The sequence below is a fragment of the Grampus griseus genome, assembly GCF_964374135.1.
Source record: "Grampus griseus genome assembly, chromosome: 20".
NCBI lineage: Eukaryota > Metazoa > Chordata > Mammalia > Artiodactyla > Delphinidae > Grampus > Grampus griseus.
This window is the reverse complement of record NC_139014.1, coordinates 46,435,923-46,456,936: the sequence shown is the minus strand read 5'-3', so window position 1 is coordinate 46,456,936 and position 21,014 is coordinate 46,435,923. Positions and strand designations below refer to the sequence as shown.

The window sequence follows — 21,014 nt, the reverse complement described above, 5'->3', positions numbered from 1 at the left end:
TTGAGCTTCCGAATTTTGACAGAAAGTGTGTGTGGTGGTGACTTGGGAGGGTGGTGATAAACAGCTAGTCCTCTTCTAGGCTTGCTACCGACTCCAGTTGCCTGGGATTGTCCCGGGTTTAGCACTGAAAGTCCCTCATCCTGGGAACCTTCTCAGTCGGGATAGCCACTGTCCACTCCCAGGTTGCTCCCACCGATATTAACTGGTCACTGCCAGCCTGGGAGGTTACATTATATTTTTCGTTCAACAAGCTTTTGCTGGCAGTGGAAATATGATGGCCAGCAAAGCAGACACAGCCCCGACCCTTACAGACCACGGGAAATTCCTTCTTTGCACTGAAGTGGTATTAATCAAACTGGGCCTCTTTTAAAAAAAATCTTATTTTCCCTCATTATAATGGTAGAAAAATTGAGAAGAAGAGTGTACAAAGGCAGAGAAAAAAAAATCGCACTGGCAGATTTCCTTTCAGTATTTTTCCTACACATCTCCCCAGTCACTTCCTATCAGTGTCCAAAAAAATGCAAGTTAATTTTAATTTTGGCCGCAAACCAAGAACAAAAAGGTTAAGTGCATTGAATTAATTTTTCAAGCCAAAGTTAAAGACTCTGAGGATGATCTGCTGTCTCCAAGGGTCCAATCCCTGTTTTTTTCCACTAGCAGGTGTGATCACAGGCCTGGCAGAGGCGCATAATGACTTTCCCTCCTCAGCAAGGCTTCCTGCTTTGCAATTTTTTTTTCCTTTTACAAATTGAAATGCTGCATTCATTTGATAACGAATCAAGTAGAACAGAGGAGATTATGGTGAAAAACAACAGTGCCTCACCCCTTCCCATCCTGTTCCACCCAACACCCTCCTGTGACCTAGAGGCAACCCCATTTTTTTTTTTAATGGCATAAATGAAACAGCCAATTTTATTCAAATTCTCCAAAATTTATGCTCGATATGTTAATTGTTTCTAAAATGTTTCACCTTTGTATAATGGTTTTATTATTTCATCTTTCTTTTATAGTTTTTTCATTTTTTTCTGTACAGTTCTTCAGTAGAAGCCAGAGTCCTGAGTTGCCCAGTTAGGAGCCTCTGACCTACTATTCTGATTGAGTTTCTTCTCAATATTCATGGCCAACATCTGGCTTCTAAATGAGAGGCTTTTGGTCTTTTCAATCACTTGCTGATAGGGTGAGACTGCACTGTTACCCATAACCACATGACCTAATTTAGAATCAATCTTGGCATCCAGTCTTGAATTTCTAATCAAATTTACAATCCACCTTTCAGCTTCTTCTGGAGTCATGTTCAGTTTATCTGCCAACATGTTTATGCTGCTTCATTGATGGATGCGACAAAATGTCTCAAATACGGAGAGACAGGCATTTTCAATGAAATCCTCAAGCCACCAAGAAGAAATCATTCACTAGCACTGATTCACATTCCCTTAGCTTTTTCTGAGCCCCATCAAAGTCAGAGTTAACATATAAGCATTCAACAGACTCTGTAATTGGGTTTTTATATGTGTAAGACTCCTGTTGAATAACTTTGACCAGATCTTTTAGCACCTGCCGGCGTTTTCAGACATCTTTGTTTGTTATGACTGCTGTGGTCAAATAGCGGAGAATATGTGGACACATTGTCTGAATTGTGTTAAGATACGGTGGCTGCTAAAGGAAGAGATCAATAATGTTATCACACCCTTTAGGGTGATTGAAGGAAACAGAGACCAATGAATGAGCCACATCCGCTGCTGAAGAGGCTGAAGTGGAGAGCTCACAGAATTATTATCTATCGTCTCTTTTAATGGTGTGTGGTCTTCCATGGCTGCATCCCAATTCTGCACTAAGATTTCAGGGCCAGTTTTCCCCAGAGTGAACTCAAAGCATTTCTATCCATTGCTGGAACCAACACTCTAAAGAAGTAAAGATACTCTGCTGCTCCGGAGTAATTTCCACATTCATACTGGAATTTTGCATATCTGTAGAGTGTACCTAAACATTCCTGCCTAAAACCATGCTTGTCTGCCAGGTAGTCAAACAGCATCTGACCATCCCTGGTTGACTGCATTTGAGGCAACCCCTTTTAATGGTTTCTGTTTTTATTTCTTTTGGAAATTGTTTCCAAAATTCCTAGCTCAAATGCCCGTACTTTATTTCTTTATATATCAATTTTAGTGAATGTTGAGTTTCCAATATAAAACATGAGGCGTTTAACTCATTTACCCTCCCTCTCCCTCTCTTCTTCCCAATAATGACTATTTACATTATTATTTTTGTTTTTATATTAATTATTTTGGTTCCATCTACTTTCCTCAGCATCTCTAGCAAGAGAGGCCAGCTTGTAACTCCTCTTTCTCGCCTCACTTCCACATGCAAACTTTTCTCAGTTTCACATTTATTGTACAAAGTCAAGATTTTGGGGTATTTACAATTGTTCCTGCAACCACAAACAAATCTTGATTTTTCTATGTCGACTCCAAAGGTTAAGATCCAATGAACAGTATTGACATTACGAGGGCCTTGTGAATACTGGTCACACTCAAACAACAGGCTGGACCCCCGCGCCCCCTGCAGTAGAAGTGCGGGGTCTTAACCATTGGACCACCAGGGAAGTCCCAGGATTACACTTTCTCTTCAATCCACAACCCAGGAGAATGTTTCAAGCATTAAGGTCATTGATTAATACTATATCAATTAAATACCATCATGTCATATTAGAACTTGCCTATCATTTAAACTATTATTTATTTATTTATTTTGGCTGCGCCGGGTCTTAGTTGCAGCACGCGGGATCTTCCTTGCGGCACGTGGGATCTTTTATTTCACTTGTGCCATGCGGACTTTTCAGTTGGCCCACAGACTTCTTAGCTGGGGCATACGGACTCTTCGTTGCAGCGTGCATGTGGGATCTAGTTCCCCAACCAGGGATCGAACCTGGGCCCCCTGCATTGGGAGTGTGAAGTCTTACCCACTGGACCACAAGGGAAATCCCTTGCCTATTATTTAAATCAAGAATTTCTTCTTCAGTTTTGGAATTTTCCTAGAGATTCTGATGGCTTTTCTTTCTTCTTGTACTCCTTACCTATAGCATGTCTTTTTTTCCCCCGAGTTATTGTTCATACCATTTATACAATTCAAGCCACATTTTTGCTTCCTCCTCCAGGTAGAACCCATTACTCCCTAAGTCATCATCCTTCATTCCCTGTTCTTTGGGCTTAGATCCACTGTTTCCTGTATATTATTTTGTCTTCTTTCTGGTTTGCTACCACATTTTCTGGAATACATCCTCAATTTTCTAGAAAAGTGTGTGTGGAGGCCAACTTTGTGTGTCAGAACAAGTCTTTATCTGTTTGACCAGATATATATAGAATTCTAGGTAGAAATGCTTTTCTCTCAAAATTGTGCAGGCATGTCTCCATTCAGTCTTCTAGGATTCACTGGTATTGACACAAAGCCTGTAGCCATTTTGATTCTTGTTCCTTTGGAGAGGAATAGTTTTTCTCTTTAGAAACTTTTAACATCTTCCCTTTATTCCTGACGTTCTGAAATTTCATGAGGAAGTATCTAGATATGGATAATTTTTCATTCATCATCTTGAGCATACAGTAAACCCTTTCAGAATGAAGACATGACTTTTTCTGGAAATTATCTCTTATTTTTTTCTAAGATAGTTTCCTTCCCTCCAATTCCTTCATTTATTATTTTCTGGGGTTCCTAATAACTGTATGATCCTTCTGGATTGGTCCTCTGTGTTTGCTATCTTTTCTCCCTGATTTCCATTTTTCCTCTTTTCTTTTTTTTTTATAAATTTATTTATTTATATTTTTGGCTGCGTTGGGTCTTTGTTGCTGTGCGTGGGGTTTCTCTAGTTGCTGCGAGCAGGGGCTACTCTTCGTTGCGGTGCGTGGTCTTCTCATTGCAATAGCTTCTCTTCGTTGCAGAGCACGGGCTCTAGGTGCGCAGGCTTCAGTAGTTGTGGCACACAGCATCAGTAGTTGTGGCTCACAGGCTCAGTAGTTGTGGTACACGGGCTTAGGTGCTCCAAGGCACGCGAGATCTTCCCAGACCAGGGCTCGAACCCGTGTCTCCTGCATTGGCAGGTGGATTCTTAACCACTGCACCACCAGGGAAGTCCCCCATTTTTCCTCTTTTTATTCTATATTTTTAGAGATTTTTTTCCTTAACTCTATGTTGTAATCCTTCTATTCAACATTTATTTTTGCAACCACATTTTTAGTCTCTGCAAAATAATTTTTGTTCTCTGATTGTTCCTCTCTCACACAACATCCTGTTCTTGCTTTATGGATGTTTCGTCTTCTTGAATCTCCAAGTATATTAGATAGTCCTCTTTGTACTAGGAATTATCTGTTTTCTCCAGTGTCAGTTTTTTTTGTTTGCGTATTTTGATCTTTCTTTGCATGCTACTTGTTCTCCCATATGCATGGAGATCCTTGGTAATATTTAATAAAGAACTACCTAGGTATCCTGGATTTCCTCTGCTGGTATATAAATTATACTCTTTCTCCTCTAGGTTTTTCCCTGGTGGAAATTTGGCCTAGAAATTCTTTGTGCATCAAAATAGGACATATCAACTGAAAGGTTTCAATTGGAGTAGGGAAGGTTGATGGTCAACTGTCAGGCAGTGGGCCACCCCAAATGCTAGAATGAGAGACACTTATTCTGAACCTCCAACATTCATACCAGAAGCATTAACTTCCCTCAGACAATTGATTCCATTTCTTTGGAGACAAGATGTCTGACATTTTGTCTGAGGGAAAATGCCTTCTGGTGAGGAAGGGAAGTAGAGTCATAACTGATGCTGGTGGCCTGTCTTCCAGGCCTTCAATCAATTCCGGGTTTTCAGTCCCCCTTCTCCCACTTTCCTTTGCCTGTTGGCCAAGACCGTGGCCTCTCCTTGGCAGCCTAAGCAGCCAGGCTTGGCTGGACACCCCCTCCATCTTGGCTGTCTTTCCTTTTGATACTGTCTACTTTGGTTTCAGTGGGATCTGAGGGGAGATTGGTGATGAGGAGTATGCCTGACCTGGGATCAGAAATCCTGTTTTTTTTCCTAATTGTTCCACACGTCCAATACCCAGACTGACAGAGGCCCATGGTAATGGCTCACTCGTCAAGCTCAGTGAAAATCAAAGAACTCTTTAATGAATATCAGGGTCATCTCTAAACACAAGCCTCGCACGTTCATCTCAGGGCTCTGGCCTCAGAGCTGAGGAGAGAGTGGGTAAACTGAGGAAGGAAACCGAATTGCTTCAAGAAAACACAAGCATTGCCTTTATGTGGGTCAGGCTTTTCCAGATGGAGGTCTCTCTGGTCACCTGAAGGAAGGGGGCTTGTGCAGGGACATATCCCCGTGGCTGACAAAACCAAGACCTTCCTCAGCTCGAGGCCTGGTGGGAAGAGCCAGCCACCCTCAGGAGTGCACACAAGCTCCTCAGATTCTCTTCAGTTCCTCACCCGCTCAGACAATGGTGTCTGGTACCAGTTTGCATCTTGCTATTCTGTCCTTGACTTTTTCCAACTCTTGCCCAATAATCCCTTTCCACTCTGTCATCCCTTTCTTCATCTCATTTGTATGCACCCAGAAAACCCTAATCACACCTATTAAGCACAGAATAAAGACAGAGAAAACCTTGCTTCAAGGGAAAAAGGAAAGTCACAAGTTTGAAGTAAAATTAAATTTAAATCAGTGTCATTAAGTGATATAAATCCTGAAAATGACCAGAATTCCTTCTGGGCTTTCCACAAAAGCCTCCTGGGCTTCTTCCTTCTCCCTGTATTAAATGTGAACCACTAGAATCCCCAATAAAGATCTGGCCATTCATTCATTTATTAAATATTTATTGAGTGCTCCCTGTTTGCCTGATACTTCGCTAGTCACCAAGTACAAACAGGAGAAGAAGACATATGTCGGTCCTGTCCCCTTGGGGCTTTCAGTTCAATCAACCAACAAATGTTTATTAAGCATCTATTATGTAGGTTGAGAACTGAAACCAGGGGTACTCATTCAGCTTAATATTGATTAAAAAAAATTTTTAATTATTTATTTTTGGCTGCGTGAGGTCTTTGTTGCTGCACGCAGGCTTTCTCTAGTTGCGGCGAGCGGGGGCTACCCTTCCTTGTGGTGTGCGGGCTTCTCATTGCGGTGGCTTCTCTTTGTTGCGGAGCATGGGCTCCAGGCACGCGGGCTTCAGTAGCTGTAGCACACGGGGTCAGTAGTTGTGTCTCGCGGGCTCTAGGGCGCAGGCTCAGTAGTTGTGGCGCACGGGCTTAGTTGCTCTGTGGCATGTGGGATCTTCCCAGACTAGGGCTCGAACCCGTGTCCCCTGCATTGGCAGGCAGATTCTTAACAACTGTGCCACCAGGGAAGTCCCAACATTGATTTTTTTTTTTTTTTTTTTTGGCTGCGTTGGGTCTTCGTTGCTGCGCACGGGCTTTCTCTAGTTGCTGCGAGCGGGGGCTATTCTTCATTGTGGTGCTCGGGCTTCTCATTGCGATCGCTTCTCTTGTTGCAGAGCATGGGCTCTAGGTGTGCAGGCTTCAGTAGTTGTGGCACACGGGCTCTAGAGCACAGGCTTAGTAGTTATGGTGCACGGGCTTGGTTGCTCCGTGGCATGTGGGATCTTCCTGGATCAGGACTCAAACCCATGTCCCCTGCATTGGCAGGTGGATTCTTAACCACTGTGCTACCAGGGAAGTCCCTTAACATTGATATTAACATGACTATTCCACTGCCTTCATTGGCATAACGTTTTTCCAAGAGACTTGCCCAGAAAGATGAATATTGCAAATTAACTTTATTGCTTATTTATTGCTGACAGTTTGCACCCTAAGACTGTTTGAACCCCTCACCTCAAAATCCTCATTATTCTGTGTTCATTCTAAACTATTACGCCATGACCCTTCCCCAACCCTAATCAACCCCCGCTCCTACCCCATCATGGAAAGACTCTCCCCCCTTTTTTTTTGCGGTACGCGGGCCTCTCACTGTTGTGGCCTCTCCCATTGCGGAGCGCAGGCTCAGCGGCCATGGCTCGTGGGCCCAGCCGCTCCGCGGCATGTGGGATCTTCCCAGACCGGGGCACGAACCCGCGTCCCCTGCATCGGCAGGTGGACTCCCAACCACTGCGCCACCAGGGAAGCCCAGACTCTCCCCCTTTAAATGAGATTTCAGAGTCTCAATAAATGTCATGGCCTTACTCATCTCCCTGTGAAGTGTTGTCAGACTGTCAAGGGGTAAGCAATAAACCTGGCTTTATCTTGTCAATAAAGAGATATCTTTATCTTGTCAAAAAGATATCACGAGGTTGCTCTCGTGATATCCGGGGAGCCAGCATTTGACAAAGTGCTGGGAGCACAGTAGTGACCGATGTCCTCATAGAGTTTACATTCTAGAGATAGACGATAAGCAGATAAACCAGGAAATATGTAATTTGTATTTTACAATGTAGTTGGGGAGATAGTAGCCAAACAGATCATTACAAAATAACTAAGAAGGAAATAAAGAATAGAGAACGGGGGAAGTTGGGAACCTAATTTTAAAAAATGATCTAGAAAACTCTCTTTGAAGTGACTTGAGCCGGGGGTGAGGGTGGTTTGAGTGTTCCAGGTAAGGGGAATAACTGGTGTTGAGACCCTGAAGCAGGAAGGTGGTTCAGAAAGGTTCCATAACGGAAGAGAAACCAAGTCAGGAGGGCAGCGGGGGAGCGGGCAGGACTGAGCAGAGGGGGAAGGCGGAAGGGTCTCCACATCCTTACCTTGTTCAGAACCACTGCTTTACCTTGTTGTTTAACTATGACTTTTGCAACAGAGTTTTTTTCTAATCCAGTACTTCTCTTTGCAAATATGCAGAGGTGAACACTGCATAGTTTAAATGAACTTTGGAGGGTCTTACTGTTTACAAAAGTGTTTTCGTGGCAAAAAGGGTCCAGCTTTTACGAAATTCAACTGAGTAAATTTGAAGGTCTAATTGGCTTTATTCAACATTCATGAATCGGGCAGCATCCCATTTAACAAGCAGAAAGGCCTCTGAGGAGTTGAACCAAAGGGGTCTTTTATAGGGACAAAGCATTTATTAGCAAAAGAAAAGAAAGGATTGTTTCAGGCTAGGTCCCCTTCCCTCAGGGGCCAGGAAGGGCAGGAGTCTTTTGGAAACTACCTCACTAGTGTGGATCAGGAAATTCCAGACTGATTGGTTGAAAACTCAACTCCTGGGAGAGGCTGTAACTGCAATTAGGTTAGGTATTACGTTTTGGTTTTGCTAACGTGGCTTTGCGCCACGTTAAATTTAAAGTTCTTGTAGCTCCACTTGAGCTCAGGTTAGCCCTATTATTTGTTTAAGTGGCTTCTGTGTTTCCAGAGAAGTGCATTTGGGGAACACACTTGGCGGGGTTGGGGGGCGATGTTTCTGGCACACAGGTCTAGAAGCTTGCTCTCCCCAGCTGCATAACCCCGGGGTTTAAATCAACTACCAACTGATTTGCTAAAAGAAGTGAAAACCCAACCCGCGCTAATGGATACCCTCAGGCTCTTTCCGTCACTTACAGGAAAGAATCGTCTTTCGGTGCAGCTGCTAAAATCCAAATGCGCCTTGGCCTCTAACCGTGTTGACTGAGGGATTGCCTAGTTACCTTGGTCTGGAGGCCTAAATTAGCAATCTCGCTTGGGCAGGACTAGACCTGCAGGAGCTGCAGTGGTGTCGCCCCGGCCACCCGTACACAGCCCGAGTGGAGTTTCTGCTTCTTTCAGCCCTCGCTGCTTCTCTCCCGCCGGCCGGCCGCGTGGAGGGCGCTCAGCCGCACACCCCATCTCGCCCGCTGCGCACTCACACAAACACTGCCCCGCTTTTCCACGCCCGGGCGGTGCGTGCCCCCGGCCGGGACTCGCTCTGTGGTCTGCACGCGGAGCGGCGCGCGTCCCGCTCCGTGCACTGCTCTCGGCCGGGCTCGGAGTTTAATCTCACACAGTGTCCGGCTTCCTGTCCTCATCACACACACACCCCCTCCCGCCCCGTTTCCCTGGCCCCTCCCTCTCTCCAGCCCGATCCGCCCGCCGGCTCCCCCTCCCCCGATCCCTCGGGTCCCGGGATGGGGGGGCGGTGAGGCAGGCACAGCCCCCCGCCCCCATGGCCGCCCGTCGGAGCCAGAGGCGGAGGGGGCGCCGGGGGGAGCCGGGCACCGCCCTGCTGGCCCCGCTCGTGCTGGGCCTGGGCCTGGCGCTGGCCTGCCTTGGCCTCCTGCTGGCCGTGGTCAGCCTGGGGAGCCGGGCATCGCTGTCTGCCCAGGTGAGGCCCGCCTGCACACCCCTCCCTGGGCAGATCAGGAGCGGACTCTGCCGAGCAGCTGATGGGGCCGGGTGGGCCGAGGGCAGGGGGCCAGGAAGATGGGTGGAGGGTGAGATGTCAGGTGGAGAAGGACAGGGTGACGCTGCCTCCTTCCCAGCAGGAGCCTTCCCAGGGGGAGCTGGTGGCAGAGGAGGACCCCGACCCGCTGGTGAGTGGGGGTGGGTGCTGGCCTCGGGCTGCTGGGCATGGGAAGTGTGTGCCGGCTGAGGATGCAGGGTGTGCCCCGGTTGTGCCAGCCGTGTGCGGGGGTGTGCACCAGCCGCGCCGTGGGGCATGGGTACGTGAGAGAGAGGGTGACAACTGTGTGTGAGGGGTTTGTGCCGCGCTTGTGTCAGCCGAGTACGAAGCGTTTAGTGGCCGTGGTGGAAGTGGGAGTGTGTGGGAGTCTGCGTGGGAGAGGGATGCTGGCTGTGTGTGTGGTGCGTGTACCCACTGTGCATGCTGACTGGGTGTGGGCGTGTGTGCAATGTACCAATGGCTGGTTGGGCGGAGCAGAATAGGGGGATGTGGCTGGTTGTGGGAAGGGGGGCGAGGGCTGCGGCCTGACCCTGGAACTTGCCTCCTCGTGGCCCTGGCCACTCTTGGCTGGGAGGCTCGGTCCCTCCCTAAGACTTCTGTGCCTCTTGCTGGCTGGGGCCTCTCGTGACGGGCCCCCTGTCGGTCTCAGTTTATGTCTCTGGGAGTCCCTGGCAAGATCCGGGTCTAGCCCTGCCCTTAACGTCCCTAGGACCTGAATCCCCAGACAGAGGAGCGCCAGGATGCCTTGCCTTTCCTGAAACTGGTTCGGCCTCGCAGGAGCGGTGAGCAGCCCTTTATCCCAACCTCAGGAATAATAATAGCAGCTGGTCTGTGGTGGCTTCTGGACTCATTATTGCTTTTGTTCATCATAACAGCCCCGTGAAGCAGGCAGAGCAAAACCCATTATCCTCATTTACGGATAGAGAAACTGAGGCACTGAGAGTAAAGGGGGGGTTCAGAGTCATGGAAACTCGAACCTAGAATTCTGACCCTCCCTCTGAAGCTCCTTCCATGGCATAGACCTGCTTCTCGCTTCAGACCCTACCCCAGATATGAAGGCGGGATGGCCAGGAATTAGGAGAACCCCTGGGGTCCTGATGAAGATGAGGTGGGGGAGTCAGAGGCCTGAAGCCCAAGAAGCAAAGAGACTTATGACTGGGGTGACCGTGTGACCACGTATCCAGGTTTGCAGGGGGCTGTCCTGGCTTACACCTGTTGGCTCAGGGCGATGATTAATAACACCCCTATTGCTCTCAGAAGCATCCCAGTTTGGATAATAAATTATCAGCGGCTCTACCTATGGAGGAAGATAAGGCCTGAGGTTCTGAGGCCAGGAGTCTGGATGAGAATTAGGATGCCAGGGTTTTGAGGGGGATGGGGCTGAGAGAGCAGCTCCTGGCCCCTCTAGACGTGGGGACTGCTTTGCCCATCTGTCTTTCTTTGATTCTCAGCACCTAAAGGCCGGAAACCACGGGCGCGCAGAGCGATTGCAGCCCACTATGAAGGTGGGTGACCGTGAGCCATGCCCAGGGAGAATGGGTGGCAGAGGGGCAGGGCAGGGCTCACCAACCCTTTCCTGTGTCTTACAGTTCACCCACAACCGGGACAGGACGGAGCGCAGGCGGGTGAGACCCCATCCCCACCTCTGAGCTCTTCCCTGACCTCCATAGCACTGGCCTTCTAGACAAGGGCCCCCCCAAAACCTTGACTTCCCACCCTCATCCCCGCCTTCAGCCTCAGAACCCCAGAAGCCAGTTCAGGAAAGTGCTTAGGGCTCGCTTCTCTCAGCTCCCGAACCTGAACTTTCTCCGTGACTCAGACATAGGACCCTGGGGGAGGCCCCTTCCCCTCCCAGAGCACAGGCAGATTCCCCCCACCACACCACCAGCCCAGCTTCTCCTTTAGCCCTCGCTTGTCTCCAAGAAGCATCTTTGATTTTTTTTTTCCTCTTCTTTCCCCTCCATATACCAAGAGTCTTCTTGCTCTGATCATTTTTCTCCAAATGTTTCCAGTCTCTGCTCTTCTTTTCCATCCCTACCCCACTCCCCACCTCAGCGCCATGACCTCGGAACCTCAAACTCATTCTCCAGTCCCTTCCCCATTCTAGACTTTCCCCGCCCCTACTCTGTCCCACCTGTGTTGCTAAGCTAAGCCCCCCTGAAGCCCGCCTTCCATTATTCTGTTGCTTTTCTGCTTGGATTGCAGCCTCTCCCTGGTCTGGTCTCAACCTATTTTCCTGACACACCCTTATGCCTTCTCCACATTTGTTGGGCTGACACCCCCTCCCCATCAGCGTGCCTCGTCTGGACTTTGCACATCCTGTTCTCTCACCTGGAATGCTCTTCCATGTGAGAGGTCAGGAGGCAAGACATGAGAGTGGCTTAGTCTAGGGGTCTAGCAGCAGAGATGGAGAGAAGTAGATGGATTCAGCGTGTGGCTTGAAGATCGGGTTTGCTGTGGGGATGAGAAGGATAAGGGAGGGAGGGAATCAGAAATGACTTCTAGGTTTTTAACTTGGGCATCTTTGAGAATAATGTTGCCATTTATTAAAATGGGGGTTAACCAGGGAGGAAATAGGTTGCGAGGTGTGTAAATTAATAATTGAATTTGAGATCTAATAATAACTAAGTGGATATATAATAATAAACAAGTGAGTTTCACAAATAGGTCACTGCACACGGTAGAGTACACATCCTGGGCAGGATGTATAGGGTCAGGAGTCCTCACCAGATGGGGGTATTTAAAGCTATAGGTCTGGATGAGACACCTAGGGGAAAGATGGGCTCCACAAGTGAAGCCCTGAGGCTCTTGGACCTTTACAAGTGGAGCAGAGGAGGAGAACCCAGCAGAGACTGAGAAGCAGCCAGAGAGAGGGGAAGAAACCCAGGGAGGATGGTGTCCTGGAGTCTCGGGGGGGACACGGTTTTAAGAAGGAGGATGTGGCTGTCTGTGTTGAATGCAGATGACCAGTCACATGAGATGAGAACAGACAAATGACCGCTGGGTTTGGTAACATTAAAAGTCAACTGGTGACCTTGTCAAGGGCGGTGTCAGTGGTGTGGTCAGGATGGAAGCCAGCATGGATTAGGTTAAGAGAAAATGGGAACTAGGAATCGGAGACAGTGACAACCCTTTCCAGAAGTTTCTCTGTGACAGGAGCAGAGAAATGGGCCAGGAGGTAGAGGAGGATGTGAATCAAGGAAAAGTTTGGTCTTTTTAGTGGTAAACAATACTGCGTGAGTCTTAGCTAATACTTATTCAGTGTTTAATCTCATCTAATCCTTGAAACAGTCCTGAAAGGAAGATAATCCAATCATCTCCATTTTACAGATAGAGGTGATGTAACTTGTCCGGATCATGATGATACTAAGAGGTGGAGCCAGGATTTGAACCCAGCTAGTGTGTGCTTGTGTTCCAGACACTGTGTGAGAGGCAACTGCTGGTGCATGGGTGGGGGAACCTGCAGGGCAACATCAAGAATGTGGGAGGGGGTGGGTTCCAGAAGAAAGAGAGGGACACATCATCCCATCACCATAAGAGGCTCAATGGCAAACATGAGAACAGGTTGGTTTGTGGTTTCGGTGGCAGGACGTGGGGGAGCCCTTAGCTGATGACTTCTAGGTCCTCTGGAGAACGAGGGAGACAGCGGCAAGAGAAATGATGCTAAAGCAAGCATAGTGGGGGAAAGAAGGACAACTGCCATGCAGTAAGGAATGAGTTGTGATTGTGAAACTGAGTGACACCACGGTCCCAGACACACCATGCCCTTAGCCACAACCAGCTCAAACTGGTTCCCTAGCCAGGAATGCCCTCTCTCCTTCTCTCGCCCTACTCTTCCTGCCCCAGGCCGACCTTCCTTTTTTCTGTATGGACCATTTATTTCAGCGGTTACCCAGACATTCATTCATTCGTTGACTCAACACACACGCCCTGAGATCCCACTGTTTGTAAGGACCCGGCTAGGTGCCCACAGTGAATAATACCCAGACCTCTTTACAAGGAATTGCTGTCCAGGAGAAGAGACAAGCATATAAATTTGTAAATTACAATGTGATACAACAACAACAATAAAGAAAGTAGCCAGAGGCGCGTGGCGGCACAGAGGAGACCACTTTACAATGGGGTAAGGGACTCCTTCCCCAGGAAGGTGTGGGCCTAGAAGTGTGAGTGTGAGATGGACAGGGGGGGCAGGGGCCACTTGTGCAAAAGCCCCGAGTCTGCCAAGAGTATGACGAGGCTGGGGGACCGGGGCAGCGCCTTGTGGCTGACGAGACAGAACTAGAAGAGCAACATGGGGTGAGGCCAGAGAAGAATATGGAGCCAGGTCACAAATGGAATCTGGAAGTTATCCTGAGGTCAAAACAAGAGAGGCAGGCTCGCATCTGCATTTTAGAAACGTCACTCTGTGGCTCTGTGTCGCTAGCCAGTAAACTGGACCAGGCAAGACTGGAAACAGGGAGTCCAAAGAGGAAGCAGGCTGGGAAGAGTCCCAGTGAGAAGTGGCAGGGGCCAGACCAGGGAGGGAGACAGAGCCGTTTAGGTGGCAGAATTGCTAGAAACTGGTGATCAGTGAATGAAACTGGTAAAGGAGAGAGTGGCTTGGGTACCTGGTAAGAGGTAGAACCAGGAACCCAATGTGGGATGCAGACAGTCAAGCACATTTGGGACAGGGGAGGACCAGGCTCAGTTTTTGGGGTTTTTTTGTTTGTTTTTTTTTGTTTTTCAGGCTCAGTTTTGATGTAGGTGAGTGTGAGGTGCCAGGGGCTATTCTGATGGCAGGCAGGTAGCAGTGTCAGGAGGGGCAGGAAAGGGCAGGGCTGGAGGCTCAGGTTGGAGACTGCAAAATAAACGCCAAGGGAACCCCTAGGTGGGGATGAAAATGCCCAGCGAGCATTATGTTCTCCTTGAGAAAGCAGCAAGGACAGCGCACCGGGGCAGGCAGAGGGTGGGGCTGCTGGGGAAGGAAGCTGGCCGGGCTACTGAGATGAAGCCAGTGAAGCCCTGGAGAGTGGCCCATGGACCCAAACAAGAGAGAGCTGTTGCCACGGCCGCCTCCTTGCCTCTATCTTCTCACCAGTGTGTGTTTGGTGCCCACTCAAGGCAGGCCCAGCCCCAGGAGCTGGGGTGCAGTAACAAGACCAATACCTCTGTCCCCTGGGGGAGTCAGACCCCAAACTATCACAGAAGGAAATAAAATGATTTCCCTCCTTGGTGACTGCTGTGAGAGAAACGGGGTGAGTGGAGGAGAGATATCGGAGACGAGCTATTTCAGGCTGGGAGGACTGGGGAGGTCTCTCAGAGGGATCAGTCTGACAGAAGGGGCCAGGCAGGGGAGGAATCCTGTGGGGAGGGAAGAGCAGTAAAAGCCCTGTGGAAACAATGAGCTTGGTGCGCTGCAGGAACAGAACATGGGCCGGAGTGGCTAGAGTCTTGTGACTTGGAGGAATGTGTGAGATTAGATGGGAGAGGTAAACAGAGGCAGCCCATAGAGGACCTGGGAAGCCACTTGAGACCCTGCTCTGTCATTTGATTATTTATCTTCTTTACAATTTGCAATTACCCTCATTCTAGACTTTTTTTTTTTTTTGGTAACAGCTTTATTGAGATATAATTCACATTCTATATAATTCCCCTGTTTAAAGTGTACAATTAAGTTTTTAGTATATTCACAGAGTTGTGAGATTGTCACTACGGTAATTTTAGAGAGTTTTCATTACCTCAAAAAGAAACCCTGTACCCTTTACCCGCCACCCCATATTTCCGTGATCCCCCGAGCCCTAAGCAACCACTAATCTACTTTCTGTATATATTTGCTTACTTGGACATTTCATAGAAATCATATAATACGTGATCCTTTGTGACTGGCTTCTTTCACTTAGCATAATGTTTTCAAGCTTCCTCCATATTGTAGTATGTATTAGTATTCCATTTCTTTTTTTTTTTTTTTCCCCCTTGGCCCCAGCGCGTGGCTTGTGGGATCTTAGTTCCCCAGCCAAGGATCGAACCCGCAACCCCTGAAGTGGAAGTGCAGAGTCTTAACCACTGGACCGCCAGGGAAGTCCCATTATTGCATTTCATTTTATGGCTGAATCATATCTCATTGTATGGACTTAACACAATTTTCCTTATCCATTCATCAATGGATGGACATTTGGGTACCATTTTATTATTTTTAATTTTTTTTCTTTTTTCCCCTCTTTTTAGCTTTTTTTCCCATATTTTCCTTTTCTCTTATTTTTAATTTTAATAATCTAAGTAATGTATGATTCAAGTAATGCATCGATACATTCTCCAAGTAGAAGAGCAAACAATACAGACACAAACTATAAAAGCCCCCATGCTTCTTCAATCCTCCTCTTCTCCCCAGAAGTGGCTAGTGACAACTTGCCCTGTTTGGTTCTGGTCATATACGTTGGGTTTCTTCACCGAACTTCCTATTACACTCCCAGCTCCCTAGGCCCTGGCGCCTCCCTTGCCCTGGGCCCTCTAGATATCTTCTGGGTAAGGTAGGCCCAAATGTTTATAAACTCAGTGGCTGGGAAGTGTGAGAAAGTTCTATAAAGGGATTTCCCCCTGTCTCTGAACATCCACATTCAGGTGTGGACGGGACGGTGAGTGGCTGGGAAGAGGCCAAAATCAACAGCTCCAACCCACTGCGCTATGACCACCAGAGCGGGCAATTTATGGTCACCCGGGCTGGGCTGTACTACCTGTACTGTCAGGTAAGCCCCACCTGGCTCCACGGGTAGAGCAGGAACTGAGGGAGAAGGGCTGGGCTTAAGGGGTGGGGGCAAGTTAAAGGTGGGGGAGGAGGAGCTTGGGGTCTGGGCTGGACCGGAGCCCAGGGCAAGCAGAGGCCTGGACTCCGCCCCCCGCACCCCCCCCAGGTGCACTTTGATGAGGGGAAGGCTGTCTACCTGAAGCTGGACCTGCTGGTGGATGACACGCTGGCCCTGCGCTGCCTGGAGGAGTTCTCGGCCACAGCGGCCAGTTCCCTCGGGCCCCAGCTCCGTCTCTGCCAGGTGTCCGGGCTGTTGCCCCTGCGGCCAGGGTCCTCCCTGCGGATCCGCACCCTCCCCTGGGCCCATCTCAAGGCTGCCCCCTTCCTCACCTACTTTGGACTCTTCCAAGTTCACTGAGGGGGCCCTGGTCTCCCGATGGTTTGCCAAGGCCGCTGGCTCCCCACGGCAGCTCTCTGAGCACCCCAGTCCCCTCTGCCCACCCTGAGCGGCTCCTCCCCCAGAACTGCCTCTCCCTCTGTAGGCTGCCAGGGCACACTCAAGAGACGGCCATGCCACAGAAATAGTCCCCTCGTCTCTGACAGCTCCCCGCACCTCCAGCTCTCCACCTCACTAGCTCCCAAACCCCCATTTATCTCCTGACTCCCCACCCTGGCCGCAGCCCCCAAGGACACTGTGTTTACTGTACTCTGGGTGATGATGGGTCCTGAATACCCCTCTTCAGGCACTAAGAGGGGCTGGATGCCAGAGAGACTGGGACTAGGCCAGGAGTTCCCGAATGTGAGGGGTAAGAGACCAAGACATAATTCCTCCCCTGATAATTCCCTGTGGATTTTAAAAACAGATATTATTTTTATTATTATTGTGACAAAATGTTGATAAGTGGATATTAAAGAGAATAAGTCATGGTCGCTCTCTTTATTGGGCCTTAGGGGACATCCTCGGGGTAGCTGAGGGCCATGCGAAGGGGGTCTGGGAATTGGGGAGTGGGGGGCAGGACGCCCGGAATTCCAGGGCAATGTCCAGGCTTGGGAGTGGGGACCTACATGCCTCTAACGCCGAAGCATGAGCAGAGAGTCGAAAGGCAAACTGCCAGGAAAAAAAATCAATCCTCTGCCCAAGGTCCAGCAGAAGCGGCCTCATTTACCTATAGGAGGCGGGCTTCCTCCTGCGGGGAATCCCTGGGCTGGGAGGAACAGCAGCCCTTCCTCCTGGCAGCTTCGGAGACTTCAGCAGGTGCTGGCACAGCCCTGGCTGGGACGCGGGGTGGGAGCAGGCCCAGCATGGGGGCTCAGGGGCAGGAAGCGGGACGCCAGGGCCCGGGAACACGGACACCTGCGTCCTCGGGGCCAGGGAGGAATCCTACAGTGGCAGGGGCTTGGGCTGTCTCTTTCTCTCTTTGTCCAGAGCCTTATGTAAGAGCTTTTCTTGGGAAACAGGAAGTCCTGCCTGCCAAGTTCAGCACACAGGGAGTAGTGCAGGCCTTATTCCAACACACCCGGCCTGGCCTTAACCCCAGAACTCAGCCAGTTTCTTGCTTCCGCGACCCTGGTTCTCCTCCCCACTGACGCCCTCCCCTTCTTTCCCACCTTTGGTCTCTCTCAGCAAACTGCCCCAGAGATCTCGCCTGTGCCCGGGCCAGAGGGTCTTCCACTCTCACCCCTCGACCCTCAATGCTGCCCAGCTCGTCCCTCCATCCCGGCTTCTGGCACCATGCCCCATAGCCAGCCAACCTTCCCTCCCCCACTTCTGGGGCCGCCCTGGGGTTCCTGTGCTCTGGCCGCTCCTCCTGGGTGTCACTGGCAGCCCTGTCCTTCTTAGAGAGACTGACAACAAATTCTCCTGAGGCTGGAGGAGGGTGAGGGGTCTCAGGACAACACTGGCCCCGCAGCGGGGTGCCAGGAGCACCAACAGTGCCCCGAGCTTGCTTTCTGCCTCCCTCCTTTTTATTCTCAAGTTCCTTTTTATTTCTCCCTTGCGTAACGCCCTTCTTCCCTTCTGCACCACTGCCTGCACGCCGACCCTCCCCGTCACCTCCTTGCTACCCCACTCCTGAGGCTACAGCTGTTGGCAGGGTCCCCAGCTCATGCCGACCTCATCTCCTTCTTTACTAGCCCCCAAAGGGCCCCCGGGAGACATGGGGGGCCCAGTCCGAGAGCCGGCACTCTCAGTTGCCCTCTGGTTGAGTTGGGGGGCGGCTCTGGGGGCTGTGGCTTGTGCCATGGTTCTGCTGACCCAACAAACAGAGCTGCAGACCTTAAGGAGAGAGGTGAGCCGGCTGCAGAGGACCGGAGGGCCCTCCGAGAAGGGGGAAGGGTATCGGTGGCTGAGCCCCCGGGAGCAGGTGAGTGAGGGGAGAAGGGTGTCTGGGGGAGAAGGGTGTCTGGGAGAGAAGGATGGGTGGCAGGGTGGTCTCCAGGCCTCTTGGTTCCAGCCGCCTGGTCTGCAAAGTTTTCAGTGGGTGCAAGAGAGGGTCCCAGGTTTGGAGGTCAAGGGAGCAACCATTTCAGGAAAGGAAATTGTTAAAGATTAATGCTTCTCGTACCTAACAGATCCTGGAGGACAGCCAGCACCAAGACTCAGGTTGCTGGGGAAAGGTGCAGGAGATGTGAGGCATTCCCGGGGCGGGGGAGGCCTGGGGGAAAGGCTTTCTGGGACCCTTGCATCTCAGCCTAACCCTGACCCTCTTTCCATGAGCAGAGCTCTGATGGCGTGGAAGCCCTGGAGAATGGGGAGAGATCCCGGAGAAGGAGAGCAGTAAAACAGAAGAGTGAGGCCCCCGGGGTGCAGCAGGGGTGGGAGGTGATCAAGCAGCACCGGGATTTGGAGACTGAGACCCTGAGCCAGGGGTGAGGGTGGAGGGCTGACAACAGGGCAACGGGGGTAGGCGGGCGCTGCTGAGATTTCCTCCTTCTCTCCCCAGAGAAGCGCTCAGTCCTTCATCTTGTTCCCGTTAACATCACCTCCAAGGGTGAGCACTATTTTCAATAATAGCTTTTGAGGAGAGGCGAAATCTAGGAACTGTGGGGCTGGCACCTGGGCCCAAGAGAAGCTTAGAGCAGAAAGTGTCTGAGTGTGCACAGAAACCCTGACTGCCACACTCCTTGCCTCCAGAGGACTCGGATGTGACAGAGGTGATGTGGCAACCGGCTCTCTGGCGTGGGAGAGGCCTGGAGGCCCAAGGATATGTCATTCGAGTCTGGGATGCTGGAATCTATCTGCTGTACAGCCAGGTAACCCCAAACACCCCCTGAGCCTCCCCTGAGGGCCTGGAGGCCTGTTCTCCCAAAGCCTTACGCCCCAGCACGGAGGGTTCCCAACCCCTATGGATACCCAACTTAGAGAGCACTTCTTCATTCCTCAGCTCCCTTGTCAGGGCTCCTGAGGCCGCCCAGACCTGAGCCACACTATCCCGTTTTCTTCATCTCCTCCCTTCCCTGCCAGGTCTTGTTTCATGATGTGACTTTCACCATGGGTCAGGTGGTATCCCGGGAGGGCCAGGGAAGGCAGGAGACTCTATTCCGATGTATACGAAGCATGCCCTCCAACCCCGACTGGGCCTACAATAGCTGTTACAGCGCAGGTGAGAGCCTGAGAGGTGGGTGAGCAGTTGAGGCTGGATGCGAGGAGAGCAGGGGATCTCTGACCTGGGGGCACTGGTGGTGGGGGGCTACAGCAGGGGGTTGGAAGAAGCGTGGGTGTAGAGGCAGAGCTGAGGAGTGAAGGACAGAACACCTTGGTCCTTACAGGAGGCAGAAACAAGGTTGAGCTGGAGAAGGGAGGGTGAAACATCAGAGGATCTTTATGGCCGTGCTTCACTGAGCATCTCTTTTCTCCCTTTTCTCAGGTGTCTTCCATTTACACCAGGGGGATACCCTGAGTGTCATAATCCCCCGGGCAAGGGCGAAACTTAGCCTCTCTCCACATGGAACCTTCCTGGGGCTTGTGAAACTGTGATTGTGTTGTAAAAGGTGGTTCTGAGCTTGGAAGACCAGGGTGGGTTCATTTTGGAGACAGCCAAGAGCTGACTAGACAAAAGACAGGGAACAGTCAGGAACAGAGGCCTCTTCTGGGTTTGACTGGAATCCCAGGTTTGACAGCTCATGACTCTCCCTTTCTCCCTTCTCCCCCCCACCCCCACCCCCACCCCCAGGACTTTGAATTCATGGATATTAAAGAGGTAGTAGAATATCCTGCTCTTAGTCTCCATCCAGCCCCAAATTCTTGAGGGAGTTGGGCGGGGGTGGGAAATGCCCGGCATTGTCTAGACTTGCTCTGGGTCCCACTGGAATGCTTCCAGAACAGCACCACCATCTAGCGGCAATCTGAGACAATGATCCTGCCTGTTGGCAGATGGCCACGACTCCTTCCGCCACTCAGGAAAACTCCTGGTTCTTTACCCCACACCTCTCTCTAGGTATCCTCTGCCTCTCCACTCCACAAGAAGCCTCATCTTCACTCTCCTCTCTCCATCTATTGGGGCCCAGTTTCCATCACTGACTCCAGAGGTGTAATTATTATGCGCCCGTCTGCAGAAGGTGCCCAACGACGACGGTGCCCTTGCAGCCACATCATTACTCTTCGGGTGCCAACTTTTGCCTTTCACGCTCTCCACTGCCCTGGCGCCGGCAGGCCACTCTAAGCCTCTCTGGACTGGGAGGAGAGCCGGGGAGCCTCGGATAAATCGTACGCCCTACTCCTGATCCTGTATCACTCCTCTGATCTCTCCTTTCTGCGCAAGCCCTGCCTAAAGTTAAAAAATAAAAGAGAATAAATGGAACCTCGGATCCATTTCCCATGCTGCTGTGCCTCAGCTCCGTCCCCGTACCAGGATCTCCCGGCCCTCCCGGCCCTCCCCCGAAGCGCCTCACTGGACCGAGACGTCTCACTGAACCGAGGCGTCAGGGTCC

General features: G+C 50.5%; 2 protein-coding genes and 1 pseudogene across 10 annotated transcripts; 2 read left to right on the top strand and 1 right to left on the bottom strand.

Moving 5' to 3' along the window:
- Positions 1-915: 915 nt before the first annotated feature.
- On the bottom strand, positions 916-2,056 carry LOC309837637 (eukaryotic translation initiation factor 3 subunit E-like; annotated as a pseudogene). Its single transcript has one exon. The product of its transcript is annotated as a eukaryotic translation initiation factor 3 subunit E-like (transcript).
- A 6,999-nt stretch (positions 2,057-9,055) lies between these two features.
- Positions 9,056-17,011, top strand: TNFSF12 (TNF superfamily member 12). 2 transcript variants are annotated; one of them, XM_082679716.1, is made up of 7 exons: positions 9,056-9,286; positions 9,447-9,494; positions 10,074-10,146; positions 10,816-10,869; positions 10,954-10,989; positions 15,962-16,086; positions 16,252-17,011. In XM_082679716.1, the coding sequence occupies exons 1-7, from the start codon at positions 9,128-9,130 to the stop codon at positions 16,501-16,503; spliced, it is 747 nt and encodes a 248-aa protein (XP_082535842.1). In that variant the 5' UTR covers positions 9,056-9,127; the 3' UTR covers positions 16,504-17,011. The 2 variants fall into 2 exon arrangements, with proteins under 2 accessions (XP_082535842.1, XP_082535841.1); XM_082679715.1 differs by having other exon boundaries at positions 9,444-9,494.
- A 237-nt stretch (positions 17,012-17,248) lies between these two features.
- Positions 17,249-20,889, top strand: TNFSF13 (TNF superfamily member 13). 7 transcript variants are annotated; one of them, XM_082679712.1, is made up of 8 exons: positions 17,249-17,340; positions 18,219-18,448; positions 18,657-18,701; positions 18,805-18,874; positions 19,028-19,075; positions 19,219-19,337; positions 19,549-19,687; positions 19,952-20,889. In XM_082679712.1, exons 2-8 carry the CDS (start codon positions 18,242-18,244, stop codon positions 20,059-20,061), a joined length of 738 nt encoding a protein of 245 aa, XP_082535838.1. In that variant the 5' UTR covers positions 17,249-17,340; positions 18,219-18,241; the 3' UTR covers positions 20,062-20,889. The 7 variants fall into 7 exon arrangements, 6 of the variants coding, with proteins under 6 accessions (XP_082535838.1, XP_082535835.1, XP_082535837.1 ...); XR_014298366.1 differs by lacking the exon at positions 17,249-17,340 and having other exon boundaries at positions 17,592-18,448; positions 19,952-20,195; positions 20,522-20,889; XM_082679709.1 differs by lacking the exon at positions 17,249-17,340 and having other exon boundaries at positions 17,565-18,448; positions 20,522-20,889.
- The last annotated feature ends 125 nt before the right edge of the window (positions 20,890-21,014 follow it).